We start from the raw sequence: 23,886 nt of genomic DNA, 5'->3' as shown, positions 1-23,886 counted from the left end.
AATATAAACTTGTTTGACACTTAGGTTTGTTTTGCTGGGTTGCGGTCTCATTAATGCTTATCTCAAACTTATCATCATTGTACATGTATATATAAAACAACATTACTTTCATATTCAAATCTTGGCCTGATGAGACAGTTAATCTACTCAAAGAAAAAACATATAAAATTACTTACATCCGTCATCTAAAAGGGACAGAAATCTTGTGACTTTTTTTTCTGTGATGGTACTTAGATCTTAACCCGACCAATGCTGTACATTGTATGTATACAAATTTTTCAATAGTTTAAATTAATACTTTTTTTAATTATTCCATAATATTATTAATCGAATATTTTTAAGGATTTTTGATTCGTTAAAACTTGATCACATGTACATTTGTATTTGCTCAGTTTGCACGCCAATACTGTTGTGTTTAGATTTTCGTAGGTCAAAAACAGCATATTGCACAGGGCATACAGCATGTTACTAAAAATAGATTCTAGAAATCCCCAATTTTACATTGTTCATGCTATAGTTGTTGATTAATAATATAACAATTGTAGCCTTTGGTTGAGGTCAATACGATGTTATATCGACCCAGAGAAGCATATCGACCTCGGACTTCGTCCTCAGTCAATATGCTTCTCTTAGGTCGATATAACCTCGTATCGACCTCACACAAAGGCTATAATTGTATAATATTTTCTGATTAAGTTGGGGAGATTTTAATACAAGTTCAAAATTGCTTCACCCAAGAAAGAATATGAAATTTCATTCACAACAAGCAGTGATGCATACAGAGATTACATTTTGCATACAATGAAATATTCATTACACAGGCTACATTCATAATACCTCCAAATAAATTGGGATCTTAAGTTACAATTTAAATTTTCCTATTATTTTCTCATATGCCATGCCTCTGAAGAATTCTCATATTTCGACTTTTAATAAGTTTTAAAATGATGGTAGTTTAAATATCATCCTGGGATTTAAAAAGGGCTTCATGTGTAGATTGAAATATTTTTACTTAAATCTAGCTTTATGTGAATCATTAAAACCATAACTTTTATGTAAGCATCTATTTCAACATGTTCAAGCATACCAAGCTTGTATATCAAACCACAAAAGAACAAATAATTATGCTCATTACTGTTAGTTACATGTACAGTTTGATCTAAAACTTTTTTTGCCATGCTATTTAAAAGAAAAAACTATGAAAATCAAAGTGCTGGATAGCACCTGAGGAAAGTTTGCAACGGTAGATGTGTATTATTTCAAATAGGTTGTAGATGTGTATTACTTCAAATAGGTTGTAGATGTGTATTATTTCAAATAGGTTGTAGATGAGTATTATTTCAAATATGTATTTAATCACAGCTTTGGTGTTTTTTCCTAAACCATTGTCTCATCAGCAATTATCAAAAATCACTTTTTTCATGTGTTTGTCATGTAAAATTTTGATAATTTCTATTGCAACCTTAAACTGTAGATTTAAAATAATCAAATATACAGAAAGCTCTGTTAATTTCTTTCTGTGCCCATCCCATGTAAAGGGCCTGTGATTAAGTATTTTTTATTGATTAAGGTCCTTCATATTTGTTTGTAGTAAATTGTATTATTACTAATTAAGCAGTTAGTTTTCTTGTTTGAATTGTTATACATTGAACAAACTCGGACTACGATTAGTAGATTGTGTGGTTAACGATTTTTTCCGACTTCTAAAAATTTTTACTTAATACAAGAAATAATTGTAACCGGATGCTGTTACGAAGTCTCCCAAACAAAGCTCCCATAATTAGTAATTCCCATGGTCACCTGACAGTACAAATTGGTTTGGTCTAGTAAAGTTATATGCATAAGTGACGCCTAGGGATTAACCCTGTATGTCATTCAAATCTTCTTGAAATCATGAACAGGAATATATATCGTTTAGGGGTGGGGATCTTGACCATTTACAAGTTCTCAACTAGAGGCTCTCAAGAGCCTGTGTCGCTCACCTGTATTTACTGATGCTTTGGAAATCATGTAAAATAAGGTTAAAGTCATAATTAATAGTATTAGATATTAGATATTATAATGATATCTAAGATAATAACAAAAAACTGCAAAATTTCTGTAAAATTACTAACTCAGGGGCAGCAACCCAACAACGGGTTGTCGGATTTGTCTGAAAATTTCAGGGCAGATAAATCTAAATCTGATGAACATTTTTGCCACCTGTCAGATTTGCTCTAAATGCTTTAGTTTCAGAGATATAAACCAAAAACTGCATTTTACCCCTATGTTCTATTTTTAACCATGTCGGCCATGATGGTTGGAAGGCAGGGTCATCGGACAAATTTTTTAAACTAGATAACCTTATAATGATTATGGCCTAGTATGGGTTAAATTTGTCTCATTAGTTTCAGAGAAGAAGATTTTTGTAAAAGATTACAAAAATTTACGAAAAATGGTTAAAAATTGACTATAAAGGGAAATAACTCCTTAAGGGTTCAACTGACCATTTTGGTCAAGTTGACTTATTTGTAGATCTTACTTTGCTGAACATTATTGCTGTTTACAGTTAATCTCTATCTATAATAATATTCAAGATAATAACCAAAAATGGCAAAATTTCCTTAAAATTACCAATTCAGGGGCAGCAACCCAACAACGGGTTGTCCGATTCATCTGAAAATTTCAGGGCAGATAGATCTTGACCGGATAAACAATTTTACACCGTGTCAGATTTGCTCTAAATGCTTTGGTTTCAGAGATATAAGCCAAAATCTACATTTTACCCCTATGTTCTATTTTTAGCCATGGCGGCCATCTTGGTTGGTTGGCCAGGTCACCGGACACATTTTTAAAACTAGATACCCTAATAATGCCAAGTGATGAGAAAAGATCACTTGGCCCATTGGGCCAGGTGAGCTAAAAAAGGGGTGAAATTTGATTGGTTAATTTCCAGTGATACGCAATGAAATGTTAAGTGAAATTTTGTCTATAGTACTGGACAGGATAAAACTTACTCATGCCAAGTATTTCTTTATTTGAAACAAAGATAAATTCTGCACAATATTTTGAAAAGTGCAAATTTAACAAAGACTAATAGGGGGAAATCAATGGTGGTATTCCACCTATATAACAAATATGTGCAAATTGTAAGTAGTTCTAAAAAAATCATTAACTAAGGCCAAAAAAAATGGGTTTAATGCTCAAAATTAGTAATAGTTGTGATATTGTATTAGAAGTTGTCCTCGGCAGCATGGTAAAGTACTGAATACCTTTTAATTTTATGCACATATATATCTATATATGTAAAAAGTATATTAGAAACTTGAATATTCAAATTCCATTAGGTTTTCCCAAAAAACTGTCTGATTTTGACTGTTGACCACATTGAGATAAACAAATATAAGGGGAAATTGGTTAAACCTCTTTTATGATCAAAAGGCAGGATAATGGGTATCAAATGATTTGTCATTTGGTCTCTAGTGGAAAGTTGTCTCTTTGGCAACCATACCACATCTTCTTATTTTTATATCCAATTGAAAACAAAAGAGTTTAATGTCATAGGAATATTATATTAAACCCTTTTCTTTCAAAGAGCAAAATGAAAACTATAATCTTAACAGTACATGTAAATTGAACAAGTGCACTTTGGTGTTTTACATGGTCAAAGGGACATAATTCAATTGAATCAAATGTGACAAAATCTGTTAGAAGTGATGTATGGATAAATAAAGATATTCAGAATATGGTGGACATTCTGTTTTCCATGTTTCAACATAAGATTTACAAGTACAAGTTATTGTATTATTTCTAAATATACCAATAGTTGTAATATGATTTATATTTTTTTACACTAGGCTAAAAAAAAAATGGGTTTCTGCTACTATACTGTCAGAACAAAATTTATAGTGTCAGTATAGAAATATATAATTGTATATCCAAGATGCTTTCAATTGGTGTCTACAAGTTAAACTGTCCTTGATAAGAAAAAGCAAACCTAGACAAGATAAAAGATATGCATTAAATATTATTCACTCAATATGTAAACCAGCATATTTTCATGTATGCTATCTTTCGAGTTAAACCTTTCTTGCTGATTTGGGTAGGTTTTTTTTTTACTATTTTCAAACTTAGTTGATGTACACATACGAGACAAGCCAAGTTTGACATATTAGCTGATAGCAATGGTTTAATGTGTATTTGTTTCTTCTCCTGAAAGTCTCATGTATAAATTGGTTGGTTTACATTATCTATAATGTCACAAGGTAAACTTTGAATGGTTTCAGGTAAATCATCAAGTGCTATTAAGAAAATGTCCTGTATCAAAATTTTAACATACAGTTTATGTTTAAACACCAAAAAGATTAATACCTTTCCCTTTTACATCTCATACTACATTCCACTATAACCTCATTCAGTGACTGTCCTTCTGATAAATTTCTATGTAATTTGGTTACTACATCTGTACTATCAATACTACTAGAATTTCTTGAGAAACATCCTTGATACCAGTTACCATTTTCAGACAGACCTGTCAAAAGATTTTTACATTTGTAGTTCAAGTTCAAAATGTAATAGGTGTGATAGAATGGCCATACAAAAAATGTGTTTAGGTTTTTATTTCTATTTTAATTTAGTCACAATCTGATAAATATTTTTTTTTACTAAGTCCAGTTCGATGATTATACCAATAGTTGGAACTCCCGCCATTAATGCATGAAGATTCATAGTCTTCATGTGTTTGATCGATTTAGTAGCATATTTTGATAAAATAAGTTAACTATTACAACAAGTTATATGTTCATGAAAAGTTTTAAAAGGAATCCTCGTAAAAATGTAAGGGTCAAGTGCTCAAAATTAGGATCAGTTGGGAAACTCTCAACACATCCTATCTCTTGTTTTGCCTATAATCATTGGTCTAATTGATTTTTCACTATTCTACATGTACACCCAACAATAGTTTTATATGAAATGCGGCTGTGCTTTTGCTTACAGACAATGAGGAACTGACCTTATCGAAAAATTATGATGTTGATCAATAAACCAAGAAAATGAGGTCAAAGTCAGTCCTGTCAAGACATTGTGTGACTGTACCAGGAGAGTCTATCTAGACCTTGTGTTGTTTGTTGTTAGTGGTCTTTGTTTGTACAGCCATTTTTCAGAAGAATCTATGTTGGTTGAGTTTGTTGTACTGCCCATTATTTTTTTATTTTTTACCAGTTTTCCATATTTATGTACATTGTATTATGTACACTTACAATATTTCTGATAAACCTACATGTAATGTATTATAGTTGATATATTATCTTAATTGTTCAAAAACAGACCTAAACAAAACCAATTTCTAAACTGTGACCAAATGCCCAAATGCCCAAAATGGCTTATTATACATTGTATCCGTGTGTTACCATAAAATTGGTAACATAAGGCATTTTTACAATTTTTTGTGTTTATATCAAGGAGCATGTGTAACAAAAAAATTGTTCCGGCGTGACATTTGTTCCAAAGGAACAAATTTTATAGGAAATATGTTCCATCAGAACTTATATCACAGAAAATATGTTCCAGCACTGTAAAATGTGTTCCGTAACTAATTTTTTACCAAATGTTAAATAAGTTCTGGAACAAAAATCTCCATGAATTTTGTTCCAATATTAAAATTTTAATAAAAATTAAAATAAGATCCAGTGATATAAGTTCCTAAGGAACATATTTCATAGAAATAAATGAATAAGCTCTGCTCAAACCTATTTCACAGAAAATAAGTACCTTTGCAACATATTTCACAGCGGAACATTGATCCATATTGGATGTTTACACTTTTTATTTATTACATTATCCATATTGGATGTTTACACTTTTTATTTAATACATTATCTATATAATACATGTACATGTTTTTATAATGTACTTGAATGATGACTTTAAACTCACTGATGACAAATGCTCAATATTTAAGATAACTTGTATAACCAGTGGAACATATTTCACAGACAAGGAACTTATTTCACCAGGTAAGGAACAAATTTCACAAACCCGGAACTTATTTTACAAGGTAAGGAACAAATCTCACAAACCCCAAATTTATTTCACCAGGTAAGGAACAAATTTGACAAACCCAGAACTTATTTCACCTGGTTAAGTGTGGAACTTATTTTATAGAGATGGAACAAATTATATAGAAATTGTCTGTGAAAAAAGTTCTCCCAGAATATATTTCCTGTGATATTTATTCCACTGGAACTTTTTTCACAGGAACAAATTTTGGCTCACACATGTTCACCACGATTAGCAGAGATTTTTTTAATACTGAACCTAAATTAATTTCCACTGTAAAATAATGAGACGTTGCGCTTTTTGATTAATCTGAGTTTTTCAATGGCACCAGATGAGTACATGTAACATAAAATTGGTCACTCAAAAATTATCATGTGGCATGCTTGCAGGCCAAGAGAATGATTTTCTTCTACCAAGAGTGAGTTGGAAATTGTATTTATATTGTTCTTCCTTAAAAAACTTCTACGTCATTTGCTCCCTGGTGGAGAGTTGTCTCAATGGCAATGATACCACATCTTATTTTCATATTAAGCATTTAAATAGTTCTAAAAACTTCAACAAATACTGCAAACGTACAGTGAAAATGCAATAAAATGCTCCACTGGGGCGCAGCTTGATACGACCGCAGAGGTCGAACCCTGAACAGTTGGGGCAAGTATGGACACAACATTCAAGCTTGATACAGCACTGAATTTGGATTGTAATTAAATATTTGACACAGCATAGGTTTCTGACACAAAATGAAAGTGGTCTAAGAACATAAAATTTTTTAATTTACCTATTCAAACCATATCATTATTATTTGCTTTTATATATAAATCAGAAATAACCAATTTAAAATGGAAAATTTTAAAGAAAAAAAAGGAAAAAAAAATCCCCCCCCAAACTTTCTGAACCCCCTTATGATTCATCACCCCCAAACTCAATCCCAGCCTTCCCTTTGTGGTATGGTACCTTGCAGTACAATTTCAGAGAGATCCATACACTTGAACACAAGTTATTGTTTGGAAACTAGAAAAATGCTTGTTTTTTGGCCCCTTGTTGGCCCCAAATTCCTAAACGTTTAGGGCAATTACCCCCAAACTCAAACCCAGCTTTCCCTTTGTGATAAGGAACCTTGCAGTACAATTTCATAAAGATCTATACACTTACACACAAGTTATTGTCCTGAAACTAGAAAAAAGCTTGTTTTTTTGCCCTTTCATGGCCCCTAATTACTAAAATTTTGAGGCAATTACCCCCAAAATCAATCCCAGCCTTCCCTTTGTGGGATGGTATCTTGCAGTACAATTTCAGAGAGATCAATACACTTGAACACAAGTTATTGTCTGGAAAAAAATGTTTATTTTTGGCCCCTTTTTGGCCCCTGATTCCTAAACTTTTTTGGGCAATTACCCCCAAACTCAATTCCAGCTTTCCCTTTGTGGTATGGTACCTTGCAGTACAATTTCAGAGAGATCCATACTCTTACACACAAGTTATTGTCATGAAACTAGAAAAATGCTTGTTTTTTGCCCCTTTTTGGCTCCTAATTACTAAAATTTTGAGGCAATTACCCCCAAAATCAATCCCAGCATTCCCTTTGTGTTATGGAACCTTGTGATACAATGTCAGAGAGATCCATACACTTACACACAAGTTATTGTCATGAAACAAGAAAAATGCTTGTTTTTTGCCCCTTTTTTGCCCCTAATTCCTAAAATTTGGAGGCAATTACCCCCAAAATCAATCCCAGCATTCCCTTTGTGATATGGAACCTTATGGTACAATGTCAGAGAGATCCATACACTTACACACAAGTTACGTCTGGAAGTTACAAAAATGCTTATTTTTGGCCCCTTTTTGGCCCCTAATTCCTTAACTGTTGGCACCATAACCCTCAAAATCAATCCCAACCTTCCTTTTGTGGTATTGAACCTTATGGCAAAATTTCATTGAGATCCATTCACTTAAAATAAAGTTAAAGTGCGAAAACTAATGTGTCTTCGGACGACGACGACGACAACGACGACGCATTAATGTCATACCAATATACGACCAGAAAAATTTTTTTGCGGTCGTATAAAAACAGATTGACAAACTATGCTCAGAGGCGGAATTAGAGGGTTTTCAAGGGGGCCCAGGCCCCCCCCCCCCCCCCTTTTGTGGGAAAAATTTGGTTGATTATTTAGGGAATCACTGAAGCATGACTGGAGCGGAGCCCCCTCTTAGGCAGTCAGTGCCCCCCCCCCCTTATGAAAATTTCTGGATCCGCCACTGATGCTTACTCACTCAGGTTTCTTCCTTTTTTTTTAAATTCATTTTACTCGTTCGACCTGCATCAGTCATTCAGTCTGACTAAAGCCAGCCCCCACTATCCACTTGCTTTTAATCTCAAGTGGATAGTGGGGGCTGGCTTTATTCAGACTGGACCAGAATAGACCTGAAAAGTTATTAGTCAGCATGGGATGATGCACTTTTTAGTCTAAAATATGCAACTCTCGTTCAGATTAAAAATGAAAGTTGATTAAAAATCTATGCAAGAATGCCAAATTTATAACAGACTGTTGAACAGATCTGATGAGTTAAGTCTTTTTCAACTGATTTTTATACCGTAGAAAGGCTTGTATAGTCCGCGGTTTTATTCTCCAAAATTGGACCTTCCAGACGGGGTGCGGACTATAGAGTACAATAAGCAAGAAATAAGAGAAAAATTTCAATTTCGCGGTCGAGGTGGTTTGTTTACGTTCCGCCATCTTTGTTATTTCTATTGTAGAGGGCGCTCTTATCATTTTTCAAACTAATAATTTTAACTCATCCATATTAATAAGTTATTTCTATTCAATATCAAATTAATACTGATAAATATAAAAACTAAACCTTTCATTACAAATTTCTCGTTTCTTTTCAATGCATTGGTTGAAATAAACTGGTATCTGCTCGATTGAAACGATACAAACATAGTGAAAAAGACAACCGTAAACCAGCTTAGAATTTGTAAACTACAAAACGAAATCGGTTATTGTTCGTTCCGTTTTGGTGTTTCATACTGACTAATATGGTTTGTATTAGCTTAAGACCCTTCAAACATTAATGTGATAGATATATTAAAGACTGTTTTACAAAAGGATGGAACTGTTTTGCTTTCAAAGTCGTATTATAGTGATATCTGTTATGTACGGATTTCGACTCTCACCGGTTAATTTCTTCTTTTACACGTGCTTTTTAAACTTCCTGTTTAAACATACACAAGTTTCTAAATTGTTTTTTAAGTGAATTAAACTTATTTTAACAATCATGAAGCGTTCTAGAATCATTAACAAGCAGTTTCAGCTTCTGTTTGATGGAAAACAGGTTTTTCCAAGAAAATACCGCAAACGACCGCACAGGATTTGAAATTACCGGAGTTTCATTAGACCTTTTCTAACAGTTACAAAAAGTTTTTTTTCCTAAAATTTCGTGGGGAGAAGGGGGTGCGGACTATGTACCACTGCGAACTATACAAGCCTTTCTACGGTAGTTTATTCTTATGTTGTGCTGTTACACCACAGTCCCAGGTTTAGGGGAGGGTTGAGCATGCATGTTTAACCCCGCCACATTCTTTATGTGCATCCCAAGTCAGGAGCCTGTAGTTCAGTGGTTGTCATTGGTTCTTGTCAGTCATATTTGTTTTTCGTAAATTGTTTTGTTATAAATTTAAAATTAGGCCGTTAGTTTTCTCAATTGAATTGTTTCATATTTTTCATGTCAGGGCCTTTTAATAGTTTTATAGCGGACTATATGGTATGGGTTTTTCTCATTGTTGAAGGCTGTACGGTTGCCTATAATTGCTTACATCAACTTTATTTGAACTTTGGTGGATAGTTGTCTCATTAGCAATCATACCTCATCTCCTTATTTTTATATATGTACAAAATGGATATTGTATGGGTGTTTAAGAAACTCCTTATATTTACAGGCAGGTCAAAAGGTTTCTGCAAATAAATAACATTTATTGTCATTTTTTCTATTATTGGCAATTGAAATATATTTTAAAAATCAATTTTCAATAATCTATTCATTTTAATACATTTGTAACAGATTGGAAATGGATCCCCGGTTTCCTTCTTTGGGAACTTCTGTTAGGCAGAACAAATATACCCCCAATTCTTAGTTCGCGGGAGATATATCAATCTTTGGTATATACTTTTTCACTCATTTGGTCTTTTGGAAAATGTTGTTTTTGCTGTTTTTAGACTCCTCTTCCAAGAAATTTGTTTTGCATGCACACGTATAAAAATTGCGGTTTTTATCCAACGCAATCATAGGTTTGAACGTTGTTTTCAATTTAGACTTTGTTAAAATAAGTATACATGTATAGACACATGTCAATTGTGCATGTATGTAACAGTCTTGCCTTTGTGATGTTGCTGTAACAGTTATACAGTCTGAGTGTTTACTTCTTTATGTTTGAAATGTTATTTTATTTTTTAATTTGCTTTCCTCTTTCTATGTTTACCTAACAGACGTTAATCAACGCAACTTTCTTGTTTACCTAGCAATTAATTAATCTTGAACGTTTAAGAATGTTTACGCCAAACTTCAAAGGTGATGTACAGTGGATGCTAACAATATAACAGTACATTTCTGTTTATAGTCAATATCATCACGTGGTGTTATAGTTTTGATTGATTTCTTTACCTGTAGCAATAACACATAGCAGACAACAATAGCAGAAATAAATATTCATCTTCAATCATGTCTCGCAACATAACTTTTCAAACTCTGTAACTTTTTTATAAAATAGTTCATTTTACCAACTTTCATAACATTACACTTTAACTTCCGTTTCAGACCCCTTTTCGTGACTATAAAGCACGGCTTTTCAATATTTCATCTATTTTAATGTCTGTCTAAAAACGAAACGGTATTCTGTTTTATAGACAATTTGTTAATCAAATTAAAGCACGCTTCAACTGTGCACTATTTTTTAGCGGTACTTTTAAAAGCACCGACGTGTGCATCGACCAACATCAGCAGCACGATTTTCTCGTTTTACTGTGCGCACGGAATTTTTGCATGGATTTTTTTAAATAAATTGTTTGATTCTAAAATTTATAAACTAAAGGCTCCAAGGAGTCTGTACTCTCCAACATTGTAGACACAAATATAGTAGTCATGATTTTAAAATATCTTTTTTTGTTGATCATGTATGCTATCTTGTTAGGTGGGCGGATCCAGCCATTTTTAAAAGGGGGATTCCCATCCCATGATAAAGGGGGGTTCCAACCATATGTCCCCATTCAAAAGCATTGATCGTCAAAAAAGGGGGTATCCAATCGTGAACCCCCCTTTTTTGTTCCGCCACTGGTTGTATTGCTGATTTCTTTTTTCTATTTACAATTTCTCTATATCTATTATAGTTTTTGTCCAAATTCTTTTTATTGGGTAAAAATCATCATTCAAAGATATGTATATATATATATATGTTACAGGGGTCTAAATACAGCACAAACAAAATTTTCCAAAAGATCAAAAAAGTGAAAAAGTATATTTTAACAAAACGCATTTGACTAACAGGTCGAACAACAAACTCTGCTGACTGCCATTGGCGATTGCCAAATAAACGGATCACAAGGTGTAATAAATGGATCTTAACCAGGCGCGTAGCTGCCTTTACGCAAAAAATCATTTGCTTGCACATTTTTTTCACCAAAAAAAAAAAATTCTTAAATTGAATTACGGATAGTCTTTAGTCTTTACAGATTATCGTGTCGGGCGGTGTTTAAAGCCCAAATCTCTGATGTCGTCTGTATCAGTGACTAATAAAGAACTATATATCCTTCAATATTCGCAATCATCTCAATTCTAGTTACAATGCCAGTAACTACATCAACTACTGAACGGTCATTTAGTGCATTAAGGCGACCGAAAACTTATCTCCGTTCAACCATGGTACAGGACAGACTATCTTCGTTGGCGCTCATACATGTTCACAAAGAAATGGATATCAACAACGAGAGAGTTCTGCGATCATTTGCCTTGGCAAAAAATAGATATATGGACTTTCGATATTAACTTTACTTTAAGTCTTACATGCAGTATTAACATTTAATTATACAGGCTCAATACAATCACCTTGAAAACATCTTAGATTTATATCCCTTACTTATAAGTCAAGACTTAAAAGTGGCCGTTAGATTTCGTATTCCCATTGTCCGTTCGTCTAAAAGACTATTGATTCACCTGGGGTATATGTGTCCCAAATGACCTTCTACCGTTGTCGTAGAAACCTCTCCTTTGATTTGAGAATGACCTTCGTGAGACACACTACGGGTGTCTTGCAAGAAGCAGGAACTGCTTACCCTTTTGGAGCACCGGAGGTCGCCACATTGTATTCTGGGTCCGTGTTTTTCATCTGTATTTAGTTTTCAATGTTGAATGATTTTGTTTCTCCTTTTGTGTCTTATCTGTTCACGGGTTTGTCAATTGTCTATTGATTAACGCTTCGGTTGTCGACTCTTCCTGATCTTCCCGTTTTATAGAAAAAAAATTATATTTGAAAATAACCATGTTATCACTGAACTGGTATACATATTTGTTTAGAGGCCAGCTGAAGGACGCCTCCGGGTGCGGGAGTTTCTCGCTGCATTGAAGACCCATTGGTGGCCTTCGGCTGTTGTCTGCTATATGGTCGGGTTGTTGTCTCTTTGACACATTCCCCATTTCCATTCTCAACTAATGTTAATAATATAAGCAGCAAATTACGGAACTCACTAGACTTTTACTATCGTTTCATTTAAATATGGTATAGTAAAAAACAGATAGGGTATTTTTCATGTTCAAAGCAGTCACTGTAATTGGCATATGCCCGGAGCTTCATGGAGATTCGCTTCCCTGGACCACCGTCTACGGTGCTGCCCTGGATCCCCGACTAGGGTGCTACCCTGGACCAGCTGGGGACTTTGAGCGGTCCATAGCCTCCTCCCTTGCCGAATCACTATAAAGTCCACAAGTATTCCACAAAATAGGAGTTTGGGCGTGAATGTGATGTGAATTTCATAAGCATGGCATACCGGAAAAATGCCCGAAAAAAGTTATCATATTCTGCATAAAATGGTCCAAAAAAATCGATGGTTATGATTGCACTTTATGTAAGTCCAGCTACGCCCCTGTTAACTATAAATTTAATACCAAACAGAAAACAATAAACTTGCGGCAAAGATGGTATACAGGCGCGTAGCTGCCTTTACGCAAAAAATCATTTGCTTGCACATTTTTTTCACCAAAAAAAAAAAATTCTTAAATTGAATTACGGATAGTCTTTAGTCTTTACAGATTATCGTGTCGGGCGGTGTTTAAAGCCCAAATCTCTGATGTCGTCTGTATCAGTGACTAATAAAGAACTATATATCCTTCAATATTCGCAATCATCTCAATTCTAGTTACAATGCCAGTAACTACATCAACTACTGAACGGTCATTTAGTGCATTAAGGCGACCGAAAACTTATCTCCGTTCAACCATGGTACAGGACAGACTATCTTCGTTGGCGCTCATACATGTTCACAAAGAAATGGATATCAACAACGAGAGAGTTCTGCGATCATTTGCCTTGGCAAAAAATAGATATATGGACTTTCGATATTAACTTTACTTTAAGTCTTACATGCAGTATTAACATTTAATTATACAGGCTCAATACAATCACCTTGAAAACATCTTAGATTTATATCCCTTACTTATAAGTCAAGACTTAAAAGTGGCCGTTAGATTTCGTATTCCCATTGTCCGTTCGTCTAAAAGACTATTGATTCACCTGGGGTATATGTGTCCCAAATGACCTTCTACCGTTGTCGTAGAAACCTCTCCTTTGATTTGAGAATGACCTTCGTGAGACACACTACGGGTGTCTTGCAAGAAGCAGGAACTGCTTACCCTTTTGGAGCACCGGAGGTCGCCACATTGTATTCTGGGTCCGTGTTTTTCATCTGTATTTAGTTTTCAATGTTGAATGATTTTGTTTCTCCTTTTGTGTCTTATCTGTTCACGGGTTTGTCAATTGTCTATTGATTAACGCTTCGGTTGTCGACTCTTCCTGATCTTCCCGTTTTATAGAAAAAAAATTATATTTGAAAATAACCATGTTATCACTGAACTGGTATACATATTTGTTTAGAGGCCAGCTGAAGGACGCCTCCGGGTGCGGGAGTTTCTCGCTGCATTGAAGACCCATTGGTGGCCTTCGGCTGTTGTCTGCTATATGGTCGGGTTGTTGTCTCTTTGACACATTCCCCATTTCCATTCTCAACTAATGTTAATAATATAAGCAGCAAATTACGGAACTCACTAGACTTTTACTATCGTTTCATTTAAATATGGTATAGTAAAAAACAGATAGGGTATTTTTCATGTTCAAAGCAGTCACTGTAATTGGCATATGCCCGGAGCTTCATGGAGATTCGCTTCCCTGGACCACCGTCTACGGTGCTGCCCTGGATCCCCGACTAGGGTGCTACCCTGGACCAGCTGGGGACTTTGAGCGGTCCATAGCCTCCTCCCTTGCCGAATCACTATAAAGTCCACAAGTATTCCACAAAATAGGAGTTTGGGCGTGAATGTGATGTGAATTTCATAAGCATGGCATACCGGAAAAATGCCCGAAAAAAGTTATCATATTCTGCATAAAATGGTCCAAAAAAATCGATGGTTATGATTGCACTTTATGTAAGTCCAGCTACGCCCCTGGTATACCGCAAACAAAGGTGCAAAGATTTTTTGTACACCATATCCGCATTTCGACAATTAATGTCTCTTCAGTGATGTTAGGAATCGAAACGGTTATTGGAAGGCCACATAATTTACTTCAATTTAGGATAGACTCTTAAATTTTTTTTTTAATTTTTTTACAAATTTTTGTCCTCAAATTTATTTATTTTTTTTTTTATATTTTTTTTTATTTTTTTTTTTACATTTTTTTTTTTTTTTTTGGCAAAATTTTATTTATCCCGGGGTGAACAAGAGTGGGGTGTTATTTACACCGGGGTAATTAACCAATCAGATTGCAGTATTTTTGCTGCATAAGAAATAAAATATTTTATTGGCACAAACGCATTTACAATAAATGGTAATGACCGAATGGACAAACATGGTAGTAAAATACAAACAATTATGTGAATATACAATACATGTATAATGAAAATCTATTGCAATAGATTACTTCTCGCATTAAAAAATTTGTTACGAAAGAGGAATTATTAGATAGTTTTTGTGCCGTGTAAGATTTATTATTAAGTATAAACTTAATTTTATATTTATCGCACAAAGGCAGGTTACTATTTTTAGTAATTCAATTCATTTTGAATTCAAAAGTCTCTCTGATATTGGAGTACCCTCTACAGTGTAGTAGCATGTGCTGTCCATTTTCAAAATCACCACTTCAGTTGCAGATTTCACAAATTCTTTGACCCCTGGGCAATTTTAAATATCTTCCTGTTTCAATGGCAAGGTTATGAGCAATTACTCTTAATTTACATAATGATGATCGATCTGATCTATTTCTTAAAGCATCATCAAAAGCTGCACGTTCACTCATTTTGTAAACACTCTGGAACAATGGTAATTTTGGAGATGCTGAAATGTTTGCATGTTGTTCTTGAAACACCTGGTCAATTAATCTTTGTTTCATAAAACCAAAAAACGGGTTTAAAAGTGGCTTTAACGTTTGACAAATATGATAAACCTAGATTTTGAATAATAATATTTAACTTTTTTACCCATGGGTTGCTTATTTTCGTAGCATTATATATTTGGTGAACTAAACTTCCTTCTGAAGTGATTAAATGGTCCCAGAATTTAATGCTGGATATCATTATCATATTTTTTAATGGCAGCCTAGCACGTTTGGAACGAAATGCATCATTCGAGGCTTTACAGTGAACTCCCAAGATTTCTTTAATGACTTTTATATGTAACTTTTTATAGGTATCAGTGTTTTTAAACGTCGAGATAATTCCCCAATTTTCGCTACAATAAAGGAGAATAGGGGCTACTAAAGAATAAAAAAAAAAGAAGTTAACAAGGGTTATCCTACTGTTTTATTTTAAAATATGCTTTCCTAGCTTTTTCCATAAGCGAAGTGATGGCGACATTAAAACTGCCATTATATCTAATATTAGTACCCACGTAACAATAATTACTGACTGTCTCTAAGGTTTCGTCGTGATAATAAAATTCGTTAATAAAGGACTTTCCATTTGAATTGAAAACCATTACTTTTAATTTATATGTATTTACTTGTAATTTCCAAGAGGAAATATGTGTCTCTGACCTGGGACTTACGGTACATTTCATGATCGATCTATTAGTCCCAGAGTCAAGTTGACAACTGAAGATTTCTGCCATCTGGCACTAATAAATAAATGTATTAGTCCCAGCTGCCATCTAGAAAAATTGTTGCCACGTTATTGTCCTGTTGATCATATTTTCTGTTTACAGTTTTTGGTCAGTACCGCCTATATTTTTGGCCAATTTTTTTTTTTAAAAATGGTATAATTCTTCATTTATGGGTAATAACTCCTATAAGGAGTCAATAAACTCATCATAGGTACCAGGATTAAAATTGCGTACGCCAGACGTGCGTTTCGTCTACAAACGACTCGTATATTAGTAACGCTCGAATCGAAAAGATAAAAAGGCCAACTAAAGGTCAACCAACAATTTCAGCAATGAAGAAAATTTGTAGATCTTGTCCTGTTGGTCATTTTAGCTATTTAATAGTGTTTCTCTTTATCTTATAGATTTCAATATAATAGAATCATGTGCAAAACAGTGTAGGCGAGACCATTGATTGGCGCGCTAAAATATCCCATTGACTGGGTCAGATTAGGTGAACGTTCGTCTGTAACGCCCACAACTCACGACGTATTTATTATAAACATTTAAACTGTGGGGTTGCCAAAGGGTCTCAGTATATATACGAACTACAGTGCACAGTATATTATATACATATTTTATTTGCGATCATAAAATGTACGAAGTCATCCATTACTATGTAAATTGGGTCGATTAAAAAAAAGGCTGAATATATGTTTCTGTTGCCAAGGGTTTTTCACAAGTATAGTAGTTAGCAGAAAAGTTCACCAAACTATACATTTTACCTATTCAAAAACGTAAATGCAAATTCCACAAGGCTTGATCCAAATAGCCTTTTTATTGTCTAATAACTTGCAAGTACGAAAAAGCCGTGACAGGACAGAAGTATATTTTGTCTTTATGTTTTGTGTACGCACACTTTTTAAAGTTGATCATGCATTCGTTCTAAAATAAAATTTTGACCAGATAAAAGTTAAAAGATGACATAATTGGACAACCGCAATTGTTAAATCGCTTTGACGTCCGAAAAAAAAGATAATAATCAACACATGCATTGTAACTTTTAAAGCCAGTTAAATCCTTTTTTTTTTGCTGAAAGAACGTGCGATATCATAAAAATTGATTATCAAAACATAACGAAAACACAAGTAAAGAACGTTTAAGTATTCAATATAAATCAAAACACAAAGGTTATTCCTGATTAGTTTTTCGAATTATTTTATTTAGGCGTTGAGACCCTTTGGTGACCCCACAGTTTAAATGTCTATAATAAATACGTCGTGAGTTGTGGGCGTTACAGACGAACGTTCACCTAATCTGACCCAGTCAATGGGATATTTTAGCGCGCCAATCAATGGTCTCGCCTACACTGTTTTGCACATGATTCTAAGCAAACAAGCCAAAAATTATAAAAAAATCATCATTTAAGTGCATTAATTCCTATAAGAAGTCGACCCGAGATTTCAGCTATGTTGCCTTTTTAATTTTGTAGATCTTTTCTTACTTATGATTTTTGGTATAAAAGTTTCTCTTTATCTACTATATTTTCAAGATTATACGCACACAAAAAAATGGTAAACATCGTCATACAAGGACAATGACTCCAATCAGAAGTCGTCAGACAGTTTTGGTAAACAGACAGAAGATATACATCTCAACATTCTGAAAATTTCTGCCTCTGTCAGATTTTTTGTATCTATAGCGGTTTCAAGATAATATACAAGACTTGAATGTTACCCCTATGATCTATTTTAGCCCTATTGGCCTGGTTAAGTTGATTGGAATGAGTGATCACTGGACACATTTTTAAACTAGATACTCAATGATGATTGTGGCCCAATTTGGTTCCAATTGTCCCAGTAATTTTAGATAAGAAGATTTTTATAAAAGTTAACGGACAACGACGGACGCCAAGTGATGAGAATAGCTCACTTGACCCTTCGGACACGGTTAGCTACAAGTAATTTGGTTACCATTGGTACTGACAATGACACGGATCATAGGAATGACATGTAACTGACATGGCACCAGACAAAGACATGAATCCTAAGAATGTTATCTAACTTACATGGCACCAGACAATGACATGAATCCTAGGAATGTCATCTAACTGACATGGCAACAGACAATGACATGAATCCTAGGAATGTCATCTAACTGACATGGCAGCAGACAATGACACGAATCCTAGGAATGTCATCTAACGGACATCGCACCATACAATGACATGAATCCTAGGAATGTCATCTAACTGACATGGCACCAGACAATTACATAAATCCTAGGAATGTTTTCTTACTGACATGGCAGCAAAAAATGACATGGATCCAAGGATTGGCATCAGATATTCATAGTTGGATAATAATAATAAACTTTGTTTAAAAGAAAAATAATCCTGGGGTTTCAAGAAAGGGAAAATTTAAAGAAAAATGTTTAAATGTTATTCTGACTTTTATTCAGTTTGTGAATGTATCAACTCTGTTTTCACATTATAACTTCTGGTAAAAGCTGGGTTTGATGACTTTAATCCAATAGTAACTGCTTGTTTAGTGTTGTAAATGTAAAATCTTGACATGCAAATAACTTTGTATGTGTAACAAAAAGAAAAAAAAAGGACACAGTTCACTTGTCAAGATTGAGATTTGGGCTAAAAATAATTTAATCCCACTAAAATTATTTTAAATTGTTAAAAGTGAAGCCATCAGGTTACTCTACTGTGTTTATGGTTATGCATTGTTTTCTTTAAGCTTGGGTTGCTCACCCAATTGTGTCAATATAAAGAAACTATCAACAAATGTCATACAAGTGGGAGGTTTAGCCAGCTATAAACCCAGGTTTAACCCACCATTTTCTTCCTGAAAATGCTAGGTGTACCAAGTCGAAAATAAAGCAGTTGTTTTCCATTCGTTCTGTTGGTTGATAAAGACTACAGTTTGATTTTGTCAGTTTTTATGGACTTCCCACTTTTTGAATTTACCTTGGAGTTTGGTATTTTTGTTAAAAATTTTCTAGTTGTTTTCTGATGTAGTGGTGTATTTAAGTCATTCGTTCATGTTGACCACAGTCTCAATCCATTTAACAGTAGATAATTTAGATAATTACGAATGTAGCATCTAAAGTCATGGCTCACTGTATATAACACAAAACATCAAAAATAGAACCATTAAAATATATCACTTTAACCCTGACTATCTTTTGATAAATAACTAATCTTGAATTAAAAATTTGTAATTTTAATTAAAATAGTTATTCTTTTAGGTATAATATAAAATATTCAACAAATAACAGTTACTTTGTTTGCTGATAGTACTTACAATATATAAATAAATAATCAATCATCATCTCCAAACAACATCACTAAAATTTTTAAAAAGATATAAAAACATGATTCCATCGAGTCTCATTTTGTCATATTACAATACATGTATTAGTTTTCAACTTTTGGTTTGATCAAGTACAATTCCAAAAAACTTGATGTTCCTTTTTAAAATGGAGTCAATTATTAGGATAAGATTGTTTCTTCTTTTCTTTCAAAGACTTAATTCAAATGCAAGTAATTTGGTTACCATTGGTACTGATAAAAATTGAATTAAATATTAATTTATAGAAGAATATATGCTCCTGTGTGTCAATGAGTATTATAGTTGAGTTTTTTTTCAAGTCCCGAGACAGAGAAAAACATGCCCCTCCCCTACCGATGAATATTTGGTGCCTTATAATATCTATCATTTAACAAAATATTGCAGGAGGGTATCCAGTGAAATTATCTTAACAAAAGAAATGCTTTAAAATAGGAGAAAAAACGACTACGTTAGCATTTTTGGATTGTTTTCACATGTTTTAAGGCCACTAAAAGTTTAATACATCTGTACAATAAAAGATTCTTTGTTTGTCATGTTCATGATCAAATATATAATGAATCTTTTTGATTAAAATCAAACCTGTAGTCACAAAACAACTGATTTTTAGTAGGTACCAGTACTTTTGGATCTTGATTTTGAATAAGTTTTATTGGTTGGAGAAGCCGGAGAGAACCACCGACCTTCGGCAGGAAAACTGGCAATCATAGTCAACTAAGATTGGAGTCGAACGTGCGCGTTTCAAGCTCATAACCTCAGTGTTGACATGCCAGTGATGCATTAAATAAACTACAGGGGCGGATCCAGCCATTTTAAAAAGGGGGTTCTTAACCAAGGATAAAGGGGGGGGGGGTTCCAACTATATGTCCCCATTCAAATGCATTTATCGTCCAAAAAAAAGGGGGTTCCAACCCCCGGAACCCCCACCTCCTCTGGATCCACCACTGAACTATACTTCGACCACTTGCACTCGGCCACTAAGGCCCTCGTAAAGATAAGGGACTGATCAGTTAAACGCATTAATTTGCATCTCTCTTTGGGCAACAGTATTTTGATGATCAAATTCTATAACAAGATAACGATCTTATCGCGAAGAGAATGTCGGGTATACGACTGGTGCCCGATGTGGAGCTTGTACTTCTTACCCTTCCGGAGCACATGAGTTAAACCCAGGTGGCGATCGTGTTGCTCGGTCTTAAGTTTTTATTAGGGTTTTGTCGACTTGTTCGTCATTTCGTTGTTTTTTTTTTTTGGTATGGCGTTGTTTCGTTTCTTCAACTTATAAGTTTTAAATGTCCCTTTGTTGAAGGTTTTACTCCCCGAGGGTATCACCACCCCAGTAGTTAGCACTTCATTATCATTTATATGATCACATTTATAAATAAAGTGTTTTCAAAACTTTGATTTTTTTTTTCGAAATACTAAGGATTTTCTACCTCAGGAATAGATTACCTTAGCTTTATTTGGCAAAACCTCTTGGAATATTGGGTTCTCAATGCTCTTCAACCCTGTACTGTATTTGGCCTTTTTAACTTTTTTGGATTCGAGAGTCGCTGGTGTTTTTTGTAGACGAAAGTCCAACGCTCGTCTGGCGTACAAAATTTTAATTCTGGTATCTTTGATGAGTTTATTTGTCCTTTTAAATGTATATACAGAAATAGCAAATGATCTATCATCTCGCAGATTTCATCATTTTTATATTTTGGTGTTAAATGTTGATATAATAGAATTATTCAAACTTCATATTTGTAATAGAAAACAAAATATATGAGTTAATTGAAATGCTAGTGAGTTATCATAACGGAGGGTGTGGATGGGGTATACAGAATAGAGAATATAACGGTTAAAAAAAAAAGAATAGAGAATAACGGGGTGCTAAAATATACAGAATAACTGCAAAAAATTAAAGAATGGGGTCAAAATATACTGATTTCATAAAAGAACAATGTCCAGAATACAGTTAAGTAATTACAGAATAGCCATTATTTTTAAAGATAAAGAATAATGAGCGAATAAATTAGAGAATACATAAATGAAGGACCCCCATCCATACCCTAATAAGTTATACGGAGTAGGTGTGTTTGAATTCTCAATCTGGCTAGGCACCTGTTAATAACAAAAAAGACGAACCGAACGATAAAAATCAAGGAATACCCATACCAGAATATTGAATATACATTATCTCAATATCGAAAAACTTAAAAAGCATTAAACCTTCAAGTACAGTCCTTCTCATAAAGTGTACATATTACTCAATTACAAGGGCAATAGAAAAGATCGAAGAAAAAAAAAGGTGATAAACTTCAATTATAAAAACCAAGGTAGGCACTACCCAGCCCTTCTGGCAAACAAAGGTAGAGGCTACAGACGTATACAACTTGCATTTAACATAGACTAACATGTTTGAAAATTACTTCAACGATCACATAAAGTTAATTAATAGATTTAAAGCAACACCTATGATCTCGTCTAACAAAACTAAAAGAGATAGAAGGGTTAAATAAGAAAGAACTACAACTTAATGCAGGAAGCACTGAAGCAGTACACTTAATACGACCAATAGCGTCAATAAATAATAAGAAGTTAGATAAAGAAGCCTTATTTAACATAATCATAGTATAGCAAAACTATAATTTCAAAATAGGGAAGCCCTAAATTGAAAGTGGCAACCAGTGGAGGTTATAATTGATAGAAACCCAATGGGATAATACATGTTGCCTTACTTTTCAAGAACAGTATTTCCTTGAAGAGTAGGGGTAGAGTTGTAACTATTGGCAAAGATCCAAGAACGGATAAAGTGAAATGAAAACAAACCAAGCAGATATGTTCATTATAGAAGGTAATTTCTAAGTATTGTTTATTTGGTCCGGATAGAAAGTCAAATAATGCTTCAAGGGGTCAACATGGGGACCAATTGATCTAACATTCAAAGATGTTCTTCTCTAAGATCCCTGAACCAATTGAAACCAAACTTGCAAGATGTTTCATATGTTGTTTGATTCTCATGAAAAGACTATTTTTGCTATGGGCAAAGCAATATAGGTGAGCAATCAAGGCTTCTGGGAGCCTCTTGTAATTGTTTTCTTGATCATAAAGGACACTATTCAACCAATAGCTGTGGCTACCGAACTGAACTAGATATATATGATAGCAACGTAAACTCTGGTTTCCAAAAAATGTGCTGTCTTTTTATTTCCTTGTTCATGTCAGCGGTCATATTGATAGTAGCTTCAAGTGTATTTTATTGTGTTTTACTTTAAATTTACGTCATTTAGTATTGATAGACAAAACCTTGCATCTTTTATTATATTAACCCCTTCCCCATTTGTCTCTCCTAAGCCAGTTTAGCTGTTGGTAAGGTCTGTCGAACTATCCAACAATTTTGGTAATTCAAATACATATTAATTTGGTATTTATTTAACTAACATGGCAATAGACATAGACATGAATCCTAGGAGTGACACGGCACCAGACAAAGACATGAATCCTAAGAATGACATCTAACTGACACGGCACCAGACAATGACATGAACCCTAGGAATTTCATCTATATGACATGGCACCAGACAATGACATGAATCCTAGGAATGTCATCTTCCTGACATGGCACCAGTCCAAGACAGGAATCCTAGGAATGACATATATCTGACACGGCACCAGACAATGACATGAATCCTAGGAATGTCATCTAACTGACATGGCACCAGACAATGACATTAATCCTGGGGAATGACATCTAGGTGACATGGCACCAGACAATGACATGAATCCTAGGAATGTCATCTAACTGACATGGCACCAGACAATGATATGAATCCTAGGAATGTCATCTAACTGACATGGCACCAGACAATGACATGATTCCTAGGAATGTCATCTAACTGACATGGCACTAGACAAAGACATGAATCCTAGGAATGACATCTATCTGACACGGCACCAGACAATGACATGAATCCTAGGAATGTCATCTAACTGACATGGCATCAGACAATGATATGAATCCTAGGAATGTCATCTAACTGACATGGCACCAGACAAGTACATGAATCCTAGGAGTGTTTTGTAACTGACATGGCTCCAGATAATGACATGAATCCTAGGAATGTCATCTAACTAACATGGCACCAGACAATGACATGAATCCCAGGAATGACAT

The 23,886-nt window shown here is 34.2% G+C and overlaps 2 protein-coding genes across 2 annotated transcripts in view; one reads left to right on the top strand and one right to left on the bottom strand.

Annotated features, from left to right (window-relative positions):
• The window catches only part of LOC127730170 (polycystic kidney disease protein 1-like 1), a 278,069-nt gene extending 267,135 nt beyond the window's left edge, over window positions 1-10,934 (bottom strand). Inside the window, exons 1-2 of the mRNA XM_052238430.1 lie at window positions 10,696-10,934; window positions 4,351-4,510 (exon numbers count right to left, since the gene is read on the bottom strand). Coding sequence (XP_052094390.1) covers window positions 4,351-4,510; window positions 10,696-10,744 — 209 coding nt within the window. The 5' untranslated portion in view covers window positions 10,745-10,934. The remainder of the gene's footprint in view (window positions 1-4,350; window positions 4,511-10,695) is intronic.
• Window positions 195-23,886, top strand: part of LOC127730172 (CDGSH iron-sulfur domain-containing protein 3, mitochondrial-like) — a 47,188-nt gene continuing 23,496 nt past the window's right edge. Inside the window, exon 1 of the mRNA XM_052238435.1 lies at window positions 195-261. Coding sequence (XP_052094395.1) covers window positions 250-261 — 12 coding nt within the window. The 5' untranslated portion in view covers window positions 195-249. The remainder of the gene's footprint in view (window positions 262-23,886) is intronic.

Source organism: Mytilus californianus, unplaced genomic scaffold (genome assembly GCF_021869535.1).
Source record: "Mytilus californianus isolate M0D057914Y unplaced genomic scaffold, xbMytCali1.0.p SCAF_2, whole genome shotgun sequence".
Taxonomy (NCBI): domain Eukaryota; kingdom Metazoa; phylum Mollusca; class Bivalvia; order Mytilida; family Mytilidae; genus Mytilus; species Mytilus californianus.
Note: the sequence above shows the minus strand (reverse complement) of the source record. Positions and strands in the feature narration are given on the sequence as shown.